Source organism: Melanotaenia boesemani, chromosome 11 (assembly GCF_017639745.1).
Source record: "Melanotaenia boesemani isolate fMelBoe1 chromosome 11, fMelBoe1.pri, whole genome shotgun sequence".
Taxonomy (NCBI): Eukaryota; Metazoa; Chordata; class Actinopteri; order Atheriniformes; family Melanotaeniidae; genus Melanotaenia; species Melanotaenia boesemani.
Genome location: NC_055692.1, coordinates 1879631 through 1892489, shown reverse-complemented (window position 1 = coordinate 1892489; position 12859 = coordinate 1879631). Strand labels below are relative to the sequence as shown.

The following is a 12859-nucleotide window of genomic DNA, read 5'->3' as shown; positions in this document are numbered from 1 at the left end:
CTTTTTCTTTTCTTCTTTTCCGGTGACTCTGGCGTGACTTGGGATGCTCGGCGAGATTTTAGCATACTGGAAGGTTTCCTGTCGCCTCCGTCCAAATCGGGTTTTTCTCTCCAAGATAATCCTGCATCCAGATTTTTAACCCTTGAACGCCATGTGTGTCACATTGATACCGTTTCTGAGACCTTCTTCATCACTTCATGGTGGAAACTTTGCTGTTCTTCACAGTGTCGGCAACTATGCCTACTCTGACTGCATGGTCGTTGCCATGGTGATTGTCCTTGCCGGGGCAGTCGGGGCCCTGCGCTGCAGCCCTGTGGTTATGGTGTGGACCCAGTCCGCCCTGATCAGGGTGGTTGCCATGGTGATGACCTCTTTGGAGTGGCTCTTGGTGGGGATGGACCCCCAGGCTATCAATTCCTGGTTCATCTGTGCTGAGACTAAATAAACTGCCTGTGTTACTATCCCAGATTTTCCCAGAGAAGAAAGTATTCCCTGAAGGAGCGCTCTCCATGTCCCTGTTAGGAAGGTTAACTTCTTCTGCCGAGTTACAACCAGTAGAAATGTGGCCTCTACTGCCCCCCTCTGGTGACACAGCCTGGTTTATGGGCTTTACCGCAGTCAGATTGCTTTAATTTCAGCCTGGAAACTCGGCTGCAGACGGTCCTGATGCAGCAGGTCTGTAAAAACTGCAGGACGTCAGTTTAACATAAAATTATTTATAAAACGTTTCACTCAACAAAATAATGAAAACCTAAGATGTTTTTAATCTAATCTGTTAAAAAAGAAACTTCAAAAAGGATGAAACTTTCTTCACATTCAAGAGTTTAATGATTAATATGATGAATAATGTCTTTGTTTGACCTGTGATGGTAAATAATTCAGGGTTCTTACCGCTCGTCTCCTGCAGGGATGACGAAGGTGAAGGTGGGGAAGGAGGACCAGTCGTCCAACGAGTTTGTGGAGAAGAGGAGGTCGGCGCTGGAGCGGTGAGACGAAGAGAAAACACAGCTTATCTTACTCGAACCAGGAGATCATTTATTTAATTAAACATGTAGCTTCTGTTAGCTTCAGGTTTTAAACTGTTTAAGGTAAAAGTTAAATCCTCAAACTTCATCCCAGAAAACTGAATGTTCCTTGTTGACCTCGAACTCATCAATAATTCCTGATGGTCTAACTAGTTCATTAACTAGATTGTCAGCTAACGTATTAATAACTAGAAACATCCACTCAGCAGGATCAGAACTTATTTTATTCATTCTGTCACGTAAAGAGTTAAAATTTCTTTTTACACGGAATCAAAATAGTTTTTAATAAGAAAAACAACAAAGACTCAGCGTCCTCTTCATCAGGACCAGGTTCTAGTACCGGGTCGTCCTCTTCATCAGGACCAGGTTCTACTGCCGGGTCGTCCTCTTCATCAGGACCAGGTTCTAGTACCGGGTCTTCATCGGGACCGCCTTCTATTACCGGGTCTTCCTCTTCATCGGAACCAGGTTCTAGTACCGGGTCGTCCTCTTCATCAGGTCCACCTTCTAGTACCGGGTCGTCCTCTTCATCAGGACCAGGTTCTAGTACCGGGTCGTCCTCTTCATCAGGACCAGGTTCTAGTACCGGGTCGTCCTCTTCATCAGGACTACCTTCTAGTACCGGGTCGTCCTCTTCATCAGGACCGCCTTCTAGTACCGGGTCGTCCTCTTCATCAGGTCCGCCTTCTAGTACCGGGTCGTCCTCTTCATCAGGACCAGGTTCTAGTACCGGGTCGTCCTCTTCATCAGGTCCACCTTCTAGTACCGGGTCGTCCTCTTCATCAGGTCCGCCTTCCAGTACCGGGTCGTCCTCTTCATCAGGACCAGGTTCTAGTACCGGGTCGTCCTCTTCATCAGGACCAGGTTCTAGTACCGGGTCTTCATCGGGACCGCCTTCTATTACCGGGTCTTCCTCTTCATCGGGACCAGGTTCTAGTACCGGGTCGTCCTCTTCATCAGGTCCACCTTCTAGTACCGGGTCGTCCTCTTCATCAGGACCAGGTTCTAGTACCGGGTCGTCCTCTTCATCAGGACCAGGTTCTAGTACCGGGTCGTCCTCTTCATCAGGACTACCTTCTAGTACCGGGTCGTCCTCTTCATCAGGACCGCCTTCTAGTACCCGGGTCGTCCTCTTCATCAGGTCCGCCTTCTAGTACCGGGTCGTCCTCTTCATCAGGACCAGGTTCTAGTACCGGGTCGTCCTCTTCATCAGGTCCACCTTCTAGTACCGGGTCGTCCTCTTCATCAGGTCCGCCTTCCAGTACCGGGTCGTCCTCTTCATCAGGACCAGGTTCTAGTGCCGGGTCTTCCTCTTCATCGGGACCGCCTTCTAGTACCAGGTCGTCCTCTTCATCAGGACTAGGTTCTAGTGCCGGGTCGTCCTCTTCATCGGGTCTGCCTTCTAGTACCGGGTCGTCCTCTTCATCGGGTCTGCCTTCTAGTACCGGGTCGTCCTCTTCATCAGGACCAGGTTCTACTACCGGGCCGTCCTCTTCATCAGGACCAGCTTCTAGTACCGGGTCGTCCTCTTCATTGGGTCCACGTTCTAGTACCGGGTCGTCCTCTTCATCAGGACCAGGTTCTAGTACCAGGTCGTCCTCTTCATCAGGACCAGGTTCTAGTACCTGGTCGTCCTCTTCATCAGGACCGCCTTCTAGTACCGGGTCGTCCTCTTCATCAGGTCCACCTTCTAGTACCGGGTCGTCCTCTTCATCAGGACCACCTTCTAGTGCCGGGTCGTCCTCGTCATCAGGACCAGGTTCTAGTGCCGGGTCTTCCTCTTCATCAGGTCCACCTTCTAGTACCGGGTCGTCCTCTTCATCAGGACCAGGTTCTAGTACCTGGTCGTCCTCTTCATCAGGACCAGGTTCTAGTGCCGGGTTGTCTTCTTCATCGGGTCCACCTTCTAGTACCGGGTCGTCCTCTTCATCAGGACCAGGTTCTAGTACCGGGTCGTCCTCTTCATGAGGTCCACCTTCTAGTACCGGATCGTCCTCTTCATCAGGACCACCTTCTAGTACCGGGTCGTCCTCTTCATCAGGTCCACCTTCTAGTACCGGGTCGGACCTTTTTAATCCTGGTGTGATAGATGAAGCAGGTGGTGGAAACCTTCCTCAGAGGTTTTCTCCATGTTGACATGACAGCATCACACAGTTGCTGCAGGTTTGTCGGCTGCATCCATGATGAGAATCTCCCGTTCCACCACATCCCAAAGCTGCTCTACTGGACTGAGATCTGGTGGCTGTGGAGGCCGTTGGAGTCCAGTGAACTCATCGTCATGTTGTAGAAAGCAGGTGGAGATGATCTGAGCTTTGTGACGTGGTGCATTATCCTGCTGGAAGTGAGTGTGTGTGAATTGTAGCCTCTGGATATTTTCTCTTCTTCAGACCATCTCTGGAAACCCTGGAAATGGTTGTGGGTGGAAATCCCAGTAAACACTCAGACCAACAACAATGCCACAAGTCTCTTAAATCCTCTTTCTTCCTCATCCTGATGCTCAGTTTGAACTTCAGCACGTCGTCTTCACCACGTCTACATGACTCCATGCTGCCGCGTGATTGGCTGGTTAGCAGGAAGGTAATAAAGTGGGCAGTGAGTTTATTTTCTTGTTTTCACTGAAGTTTTTCTTCAAGTGGAAAAAACAAGACTAACAGGAAGTAGAAGAAGGCGACACACAGCTTCACGGAGAAGCTGACGCCATTTTAGTCTAAAGTGCACGTGTGTGTGTGTGCACATTAAAGATCAGCGTGGTCAGAACTTCCAAAAGGTTAAACCTCAAATATTAGATACATCATTATCACAACACACATCCTCGTGTTTGTGTGTGGAAAGGGGCGGGGCTGACATTCTGCTGCCCTTTGCTGATGCTGTTTGATTGACAGGAAGGTCAGCCAATGACAGCTGAGGGATCTCAGAGCTGCAGAACTCCATGCTGATGGACACACACCAGGTTAACAGGAGTAAAATCTTCATTAATGATCACTTACAAAGTTAATTAGACACAAATATTTCTCTCATTTATTTATTGATTCATTATATCATAACGACTGCTTGGTGATTTTCTGTGTTTTATTTCATTAAACTCGTTACAAAAACATGAAAGGAGAAAAAAACGAGTCTCCAGAACTTTTTTCAGTTTTATTATTGATTAAATTCTTTTCATGTTTTTCTTCTCCTCGTCTCATAATTTAACCGATACGCTGAGCTGGTGGACGGGAATTTGAGACATTCGGCGTCTCTAAGTCGTCCACCAGCTCTCAGGAGTTTGTCCACGGTGTCCCCGTCTGCTAAAACAGAACATGCACACAGATGGTTTCCGTAGCTTAGATCACAAACATCAACTCTGGTGTTTTACAGGTTAAAAATGAAGAAGAAAGTATGAAATGTAGAAATAAAAAAGGCTGTAATCAATAAAAAGTTCCTGGAACTTCAAAACTGATTTGGACTCAGATGGTTTTTAGTTCCACGTTAATCAAACTCAGTCATTTATGTTCATAAATTCTTAGTTAAAAGATAAATTAATGAAATGAAAGAAAGAAAGAAGAATTTAAATATAGAAAAAGAAAATAATGAAAAGAAAAAATTAGAAAACAAAAATGAAAATAAAAAGCTCTTTAATAAGAAAATAATAATAAAAAGGAAATGAGCCAATAAAGAAAACTGAAAAAGAATGAAAATAAATAAAACTCGTGCAGTAATCAGTGGTTCGGTTTTTTTAAAACTAAAACTTCTGTCGGCTTTTCAGACTTTTCCTGGTTTTTTCTTTCATCTGCGTTTAGTTTTTTTCCACCAGCTGATCCGTCCTGATCGATCAAATCTGAATGTTTTCAACATGTGTTTTTCTCTTTAACTTAAAATGAGCCAGTTCTCTGATCTGTGGAGGAGATGATTGACAGAAGCTTCTCTAATAATAACCTGAACTGCTGCGTCCTGCATGTCCTCTCCAACATGTCTCCTTACTGGAGGATAAAACCTGGTGGAAACTCAGCTTTGGATCATTTCCCGACCTACAGGTCCCGTTAGATGATGAAGGGAAACTGGTTTCACCAGCCCAGCGTGTCAGGAAGAAGCTGCTTCAGTAACTACCTAATGTAGTCAAACTTGTGGCTGGAGTGGAAACTGGCCCACAAACAAACCAGCGTTTCCTCTGTTTCAGGTATCTGATGAGGACAGTGAAGCATCCCATCCTGCTGAAGGATCCTGACGTCCTGCAGTTCCTGGAGAGCTCGGAGGTAAAAATGACGGCTGTTAAGCTCAGGAGGGTCTGCAGATGTGCTCATTATCATCAGTTTCACCAGCAGCTCTGCAGCCTGCTGCCTCTGTAACGTAACAAACTGTGTGGTTATTTACAAACCGCCTCTGCTGCAACGCTTCGCTGCAGAAAATCAACAAACGGCCAGACCGCACGCCGTCATGTTGCCGTTCTGGACTGAACTCAGCATGCTCAGTAATCAGCTGAACTTATTTATTTACTTCTGTTGAAACAGGTGAAAATGTCCCAACCTTCCTCTGACCACTCCCAGGCTGGAGGAATCCGTTGGGAAAAATGACACTGATGGTGTAATCTGAGCATGCTCAGTAGCAGAACTGCTCGTTATAATCAACATATGCAGGAAAAGTTCCGTGTTCGGCCTAAAACGGCTGCTTCGTGGAGAAGTTACAAGCTAGAGGAGCAAGTTAGGCTGAAGATGCAACAAACACCTTCCCAGAAGCTTTCTAACCTTCATCCAGATATGATGCGGCAGTTAGCACACCCCCAGCTCCACCAAAGATGTAAATAAACACAGAAAAGAAAGATTTATAAATCTCATCACCCCCTTTTTAATTTCAGATAGAACATAAACAACATGTTGTCTCATGTTGCTGAACCTCTGTCCATCTGAGAGACTCTGCCTCTCTGAAATGCTCCAGTCATGTTTCTGACCTTTTCCCAGTTAAACCAGTTAGTTGTCAAATGCTCCTTCAGGTGTTTCTGGTCTGTACCAGTTCGGGGTGTGCAAGGTGTCGTTTACGATATAATATAATATTTTTTAACACAAATAAAAAATGTAATATTGTGATGTCACATGATGACATGTTTCTAGTGTGATGATGTCATTTAACCGCGTCTCAATCCGTGGGGATAACCACAGTCCAACAAAAACTCAGGTCGCTTTTTCCCAACCAGCATCCCAGCAGAGGTCGTCTCTGAAGTTGCCTTAAGCGTTTCCTGTAAAAGCGTTTGGTGCTGTCGTCTCAGCACCCCCCCCCCCCAAACACACACACCCGCGCTGGAGGAGGTGGGATTGTGTCGTGAGGCGGCGGGTCCAGAACAAATGGCTTCATGTCACAGATTTAACAGATGAACCAAGCGTGTCGGGCCGTCCGGCCCGCTTAATGAAACACAACCAGCACAGGGCGGGGGGGCAGGCTGCCAATGAATGCTGTTTTTACCCCCCCTCCCTTCCCCACTCCTACCTCCAGTCACTTACCCTTGTCCCTCCTTCATTGAGGACCCCGGGGACAGAGCCGTCCCCGACTGCCGCCGCTCCTGTTAAATGAGATCAGAGAGGCGGGGGTGGGTTGAGGAGGGGGTGGGGGGGGGGGGGGGGGGGGGGGGGGGGGGGTTGTTAGAGGAAAACCCTGTATGTCTGGAGAAAAGTAAACTTTTCCAAAATGAAGAAAAATGAGGCGGCTTTTAGATGGACGAGCTGGTGGTTCAGCACTGACATCCTCAGGTTTTCTCCGTTAAAGCTGCTCAGCACGTAAAACAGCTGCTTTAATTCTGATTGGAGGAAAACGTGGGGGGCATCCCAATCAGATTGGGGGGGGGGGGGGGCTGGGGCTGGAAGAGGAAAGAAAGAAAGCGAAAACAAAAGAAAGAGAAGACCAGGATCAAGATCAGGTGATCAGCTGATGTTGGTTTGTTTGTTTGTTTGTTTGTTGTACAGCTGCCGCGGGCCGTTAGCACTCAGGCTCTGAGCAGCGCTGGAATCCTGCGGATGGTCAACAAGGCAGCCGACGCCGTCAACAAGATGACCATCAAGATGAACGAGTCCGACGCCGTGAGTGGAGGAAAGATGGAGGGATGGAGGAAGGAACAGGAAGAAGAGATAGGGAGGAGCAGGAAGAGGAGAGAGGATAGAGGGAAGGGGGAGGTGTAGGAAGAGGAGAGAGGATGGAGGGATGGAGGGAGGACCAGGAAGAGGAGAGGATGGAAACAGAAGAAAAAAGCAACCGTAGTGGGAACAAGGATGGATGAAGGGTTAAAAGATGAAGGACAGTAAAGTTGGTTTTCTGGGCGTTTCAGTGGTTCGAGGAGAAGCAGCAGCACTTTGAGAATCTGGACGTCCAGCTGAGGAAGCTTCACGCCAGCGTGGAGTCTCTGGTCTGTCACCGGAAAGGTGAGCTGGACTGACGGGTATTCCTCCTTCTGCAGAAAACACACCTAAATGTCTGGGAGTGGAGAAAAAGATGCTAATATAGGTTTTCCCTCCTCTTCAGAGCTGTCTGTGAACACAGCACAGTTTGCCAAGTCGGCGGCCATGTTGGGGAACAGCGAGGACCACACAGCTCTGTCCCGAGCTCTGTCCCAGCTGGCCGAGGTGGAGGAGAAGATCGACCAGCTGCACCAGGACCAGGCCAACGCCGACTTCTACCTTTTCTCTGAGCTGCTGGGAGACTACGTCCGGCTGATCACTGCTGTGAAGGTAGGAAGCATAGAGGGAATAAACAGACCGCCGAGGAGTTAAATCCCACTGTAGAGGAGTTAAATCCCACCATAGAGGAGTTAAATGCCACTGTAGAGGAGTTAAATCCCACTGTAGAGAAGTTAAATGCCACCGTAGAGGAGTTAAATCCCACCGTAGAGGAGTTAAATCCCACCGTAGAGGAGTTAAATCCCACCGTAGAGGAGTTAAATCACACAGTAGAGGAGTAAAATCCCACCGTTGAGGAGTTAAATCCCACCTTAGAGGTTATAATCCCACCGTAGAGGAGTTATATTCCACCGTAGAGGAGTTAAATCCCACTGTAGAGGTTATAATCCCACCATAGAAGAGTTAAATCCCACCGTCGAGGAGTTAAATCCCACCGTAGAGGAGTTAAATCCCACCTTAGAGGTTATAATCCCACCGTAGAGGAGTTAAATCCCACCGTAGAGGAGTTAAATCCCACTGTAGAGGTTATAATCCCACCATAGAAGAGTTAAATCCCACCGTCGAGAAGTTAAGTCTCACCGCAGAGGAGTTAAATCCCACTGAAGAGGAGTTAAATCCCACCGTAGAGGAGTTAAATCCCACCGTAGAGGAGTTAAATCCCACCATAGAAGAGTTAAATCCCACCGTCGAGAAGTTAAATCCCACCGTAGAGGAGTTAAATCCAACTGTAGAAGAGTTAAATCCCACCGCAGAGGAGTTAAGTCTCACCGCAGAGGAGTTAAATCCCACTGAAGAGGAGTTAAATTCCACCGTTGAGGAGTTAAATCCCACCTTAGAGGTTATAATCCCACCGTAGAGGTTATAATCCCACTGTAGAGGAGTTAAATTCCACCGTAGAGGAGTTAAATCCCACTGTAGAGGTTATAATCCCACCATAGGAGAGTTAAATCCCACCGTCGAGGAGTTAAATCCCACCGTAGAGGAGTTAAATCCCACCTTAGAGGTTATAATCCCACCGTAGAGGAGTTAAATCCCACCGTAGAGGAGTTAAATCCCACTGCAGAGGTTATAATCCCACCACAGAAGAGTTAAATCCCACCGTCGAGAAGTTAAGTCTCACCGCAGAGGAGTTAAATCCCACTGAAGAGGAGTTAAATCCCACCGTAGAGGAGTTAAATCCCACCGTAGAGGAGTTAAATCCCACCATAGAAGAGTTAAATCCCACCGTCGAGAAGTTAAATCCCACCGTAGAGGAGTTAAATCCCACCGCAGAGGAGTTAAGTCTCACCGCAGAGGAGTTAAATCCCACTGAAGAGGAGTTAAATCCCACCGTTGAGGAGTTAAATCCCACCTTAGAGGTTATAATCCCACCGTAGAGGAGTTAAATCCCACCGTAGAGGAGTTAAATCCCACCGTAGAGGAGTTAAATCTCACTGTAGAGGTTATAATCCCACCATAGAAGAGTTAAATCCCACCGTCGAGGAGTTAAATCCCACCGTAGAGGAGTTAAATCCCACTGTAGAGGTTATAATCCCACCATAGGAGAGTTAAATCCCACCGTAGATGAGTTAAATCCCACTGTAGAGGTTATAATCCCACCATAGAGGAGTTAAATCCCACTGTAGAAGAGTTAAATCCCACCGCAGAGGAGTTAAATCTCACCGCAGAGAAGTTAAATCCCACTGAGGAGTTAAATCCCACCAGAGAGGAGTTAAATCCCACTGTAGAGGTTATAATCCCACTGTAGAGGTTATAATCCCACTGTAGAGGAGTGAAATCCCACCGTAGAGGAGTTAAATCCCACCATAGAGGAGTTAAGTCTCACCGCAGAGGAGTTAAATCCCACTGTAGAAGAGTTAAATCCCACCGCAGAGGAGTTAAGTCTCACCGCAGAGGAGTTAAATCCCACTGAAGAGGAGTTAAATCCCACCGTCGAGGAGTTAAATCCCACCGTAGAGGAGTTAAATCCCACTGTAGAGGTTATAATCCCACCATAGGAGAGTTAAATCCCACCGTCGAGGAGTTAAATCCCACCGTAGATGAGTTAAATCCCACTGTAGAGGTTATAATCCCACCATAGAGGAGTTAAATCCCACTGTAGAAGAGTTAAATCCCACCGCAGAGGAGTTAAATCTCACCGCAGAGGAGTTAAATCCCACTGAGGAGTTAAATCCCACCAGAGAGGAGTTAAATCCCACTGTAGAGGTTATAATCCCACTGTAGAGGAGTTAAATCCCACCGCAGAGGAGTTAAATCCCACTGTAGAGGCGTTAAATCCCACCGTGGAGGTTATAATCCCACCGTAGATAAATAAATGAATATTTCCAGAATTAATTAAGTAAATACATAAACAGATAAATAAATAAAAAATAGTAATTAATAAAAAAATTGATAAATAAATATAAACATATGTAAATAAATAAATGTATAAGAAAATAGAATGAACAAAAACAAAAGAAAACAGCAGAAAGCAAGCAAGAAGGCAGCTGTTTGGATGGGATGCCGTGGTGACCTGTCTGTTCTCTTGTGTGCTCCAGGGCGTGTTTGACCACCGCATGAAGACGTGGCAGAAGTGGCAGGACAGCCAGATGCTGCTGCAGAAGAAACGAGAAGCTGAGGCCAAACTGCAGTTCACCAACAAGCCCGACAAGCTGCAGCAGGCCAAAGACGAGATCAAAGAGGTAAGACAACCACGTCGGCCTGGACCTACAGAGAATCCTGCTCAGTCCTTTAACATGTAAAACACCCAGTTATAGGACTAGTTCCACTCAGACAGAGGGGACTGATGCCACTCTAGATCAGGAGGAGAGCTGTGTAGATGGCACTATTAGCGTTGTCATGGTAACTTTCCTTTTTATTCGCCTGTATTACACAAAATCCAAATACTTGCCTACAGCTTACATGATCCTGCATCTGGAAACAAACTGCCTGATGTGAGACTGAACCGAGTCCCCACAGACAGGAAGTTAAAAGGCTGAGAAGAAATGTAGTTTCCAGAAAGAAGTCCAGGTCCTGGAGCCTCTCGTCTGGTTTCTCTGAGAGAAATCCAGAGTTGGGATGTAGGATTGATTTATTCTGCACAGCAGAGCAGATTTAGAAGGAATTTACTTTGTTTCTAGATTATTTTGTTATGTTGGCATCAGACCATCGAATAAATGAAGGTAGAATAATCAGATTATTTTCTGGTAATAATCGACACACTGACCCGCCATGCACGCAGTGTTTCCTCTAAGATTCACGCAGCTGGATGTCGTCTGGTTACCGTGGCGATAACAGGACTGTCATTTATTTATACACTTTCTGAGTCTATATTAAAAATACATTTATCTAGTTAGCGGAATAATTTTTAGTTATTTATTTATGTAATTTGATTTTATGAATAAATAAAATTTATCTTAAAATATTTTAAATATTTCTTAGAAATCTGGTATTTAAAAATAGATTAAAATATAAAAGAAAACAAAGATATTCATTAATTTAAATAAATTTTTTAGAATAATTAATAATGAGGGTATTTAAATAAGAATTAATTTAAATGAATGAATACATACATAGATCAGTTTTATTAAAAATATTAAAATTATTAAAAATCAAACATGTAAGAACACAACAAAGGTATTTATTCAATTAAATAAATCAATTTATTCATTTATTTAAATATTGGAATCATATTTAATAATAAAATTAATATTTAAACGTTTATGTATTTAATTTAAATAAATGATGCATTTGCATAAACAGATCAAATTTGTTTAAAAACATTTTTAATATTGATTAAAAATATAGTATTAAAACTAAGTAAAAAATAAAGAATAAAAAAAGGTATGATTTATTTCCAGAAGTTGTCTGTAGGCAGCGTGGATGCTGAATTAGATCCCGGAGGCTCAGATAACAACATTTGCCGCGTCGACCGAGGCGACCAGAACGGACCTGCCGGGTTTGACTCGGAGGACAAGTATATATACTTGCCATATACATATGTACATATATATATATATATATGTATATATATATATAGATATAGATATATATAGATATATATATATCTATATGTATATATATATATAGATTACGTGCACCTCACAGACACAATATGTGCAGTACAGCTCGGGCAGCGACAACAAAAGCGAAAAAAGTTGTTCACCATAAGCTAAAAAGCGTCTACCACACAGATTTGACTAGACGGTGTTGCCGTATTTCAGCGTCCAAGATGGCCGCCGCGATGCGCATGCGCAGTCGACAAAAATACGAATCTGGCAGAAATACAGATCTGGCAGCCACAGGATGAAAAGGCGGCGTGTTTGATGACGTCTACGCCAGCTAACATTCACCGAGCTCGCAAGCTGCAGCGTGAGGCCGAGCAAGCGGCGAAGCTCAGGAGGCAATTAAAGCCGCGTTACCTGGCACAGGCTGCACACACCTCCATGAAGGGGCGGAGCCAGATGACACCCGGGATAAAGTTATCTTTATGCGAACTTTTAAGTGGAACGGGACTCAACCAATGACGTACGGACGAGTACGCATAACGGCCTGAAGGGAAGAAAGAAATGTAAATATAAAGGAACAAAGTAAAGATACATATTAGAAAAAAATGTGTTTATTTAAATCAGTTTATTTATTTTTATTCATTTAAATATTTATCTGAATAAATTAGTATATAAAAGAATGAATTCAAATTATTTAAACATTTTAAAAGATCAATATTTTATTTAAAAATAAAACTAGAAATGAATACAGTAAAATACAGTAAAGGTTTTCATTTGTTTATTTGTTCGAGTTGTGACGTGAAAGCTTTTAATGTGCGCGTGAGGAAGAGCGCGTGAGGAAGAGCTTGAGATTGGCTTCACGCCGTCTTCATCATCCTCGTCATGGCCTCGGGGGAAACCTGCCGGCCTCCGTCTGCAAACTCTGGCTGAGTCGAGGGAAAACTTTTCTCTCCGTCTGCAGACTGAACGACAAACGAGCAGCAGAGGCGAAAAGTACTTTATTAGAGCGTCTGTTGAAGCTGTCACCACATAAACTCATCCTCAGCTGCCTGTCAGCTTCCAGGCGCTGTGAGTTAGCGTTAGCGTGGTCGGGGGTCTGCGTCGGAGCCGGCCAGCTGTCAGGAGCTGAGGTTTTGGAGGAAGAACGGGGAGTTTTGGAGGGGGGGGGCTGTCAGAGGCTGCAGACGAGAACAGATCGCAGTAGAGTTGC

At 45.0% G+C, this 12859-nt stretch overlaps 1 protein-coding gene across 2 annotated transcripts in view; it reads left to right on the top strand.

Annotated features, from left to right (window-relative positions):
- The window catches only part of snx2 (sorting nexin 2), a 46757-nt gene that overhangs the window by 22745 nt on the left and 11153 nt on the right, over positions 1–12859 (top strand). For both annotated transcript variants that reach the window (XM_041998915.1, XM_041998916.1), the window contains exons 7-12: positions 908–986; positions 5182–5257; positions 6956–7069; positions 7315–7408; positions 7509–7714; positions 10201–10344. In XM_041998915.1, coding sequence (XP_041854849.1) covers positions 908–986; positions 5182–5257; positions 6956–7069; positions 7315–7408; positions 7509–7714; positions 10201–10344 — 713 coding nt within the window. The remainder of the gene's footprint in view (positions 1–907; positions 987–5181; positions 5258–6955; positions 7070–7314; positions 7409–7508; positions 7715–10200; positions 10345–12859) is intronic.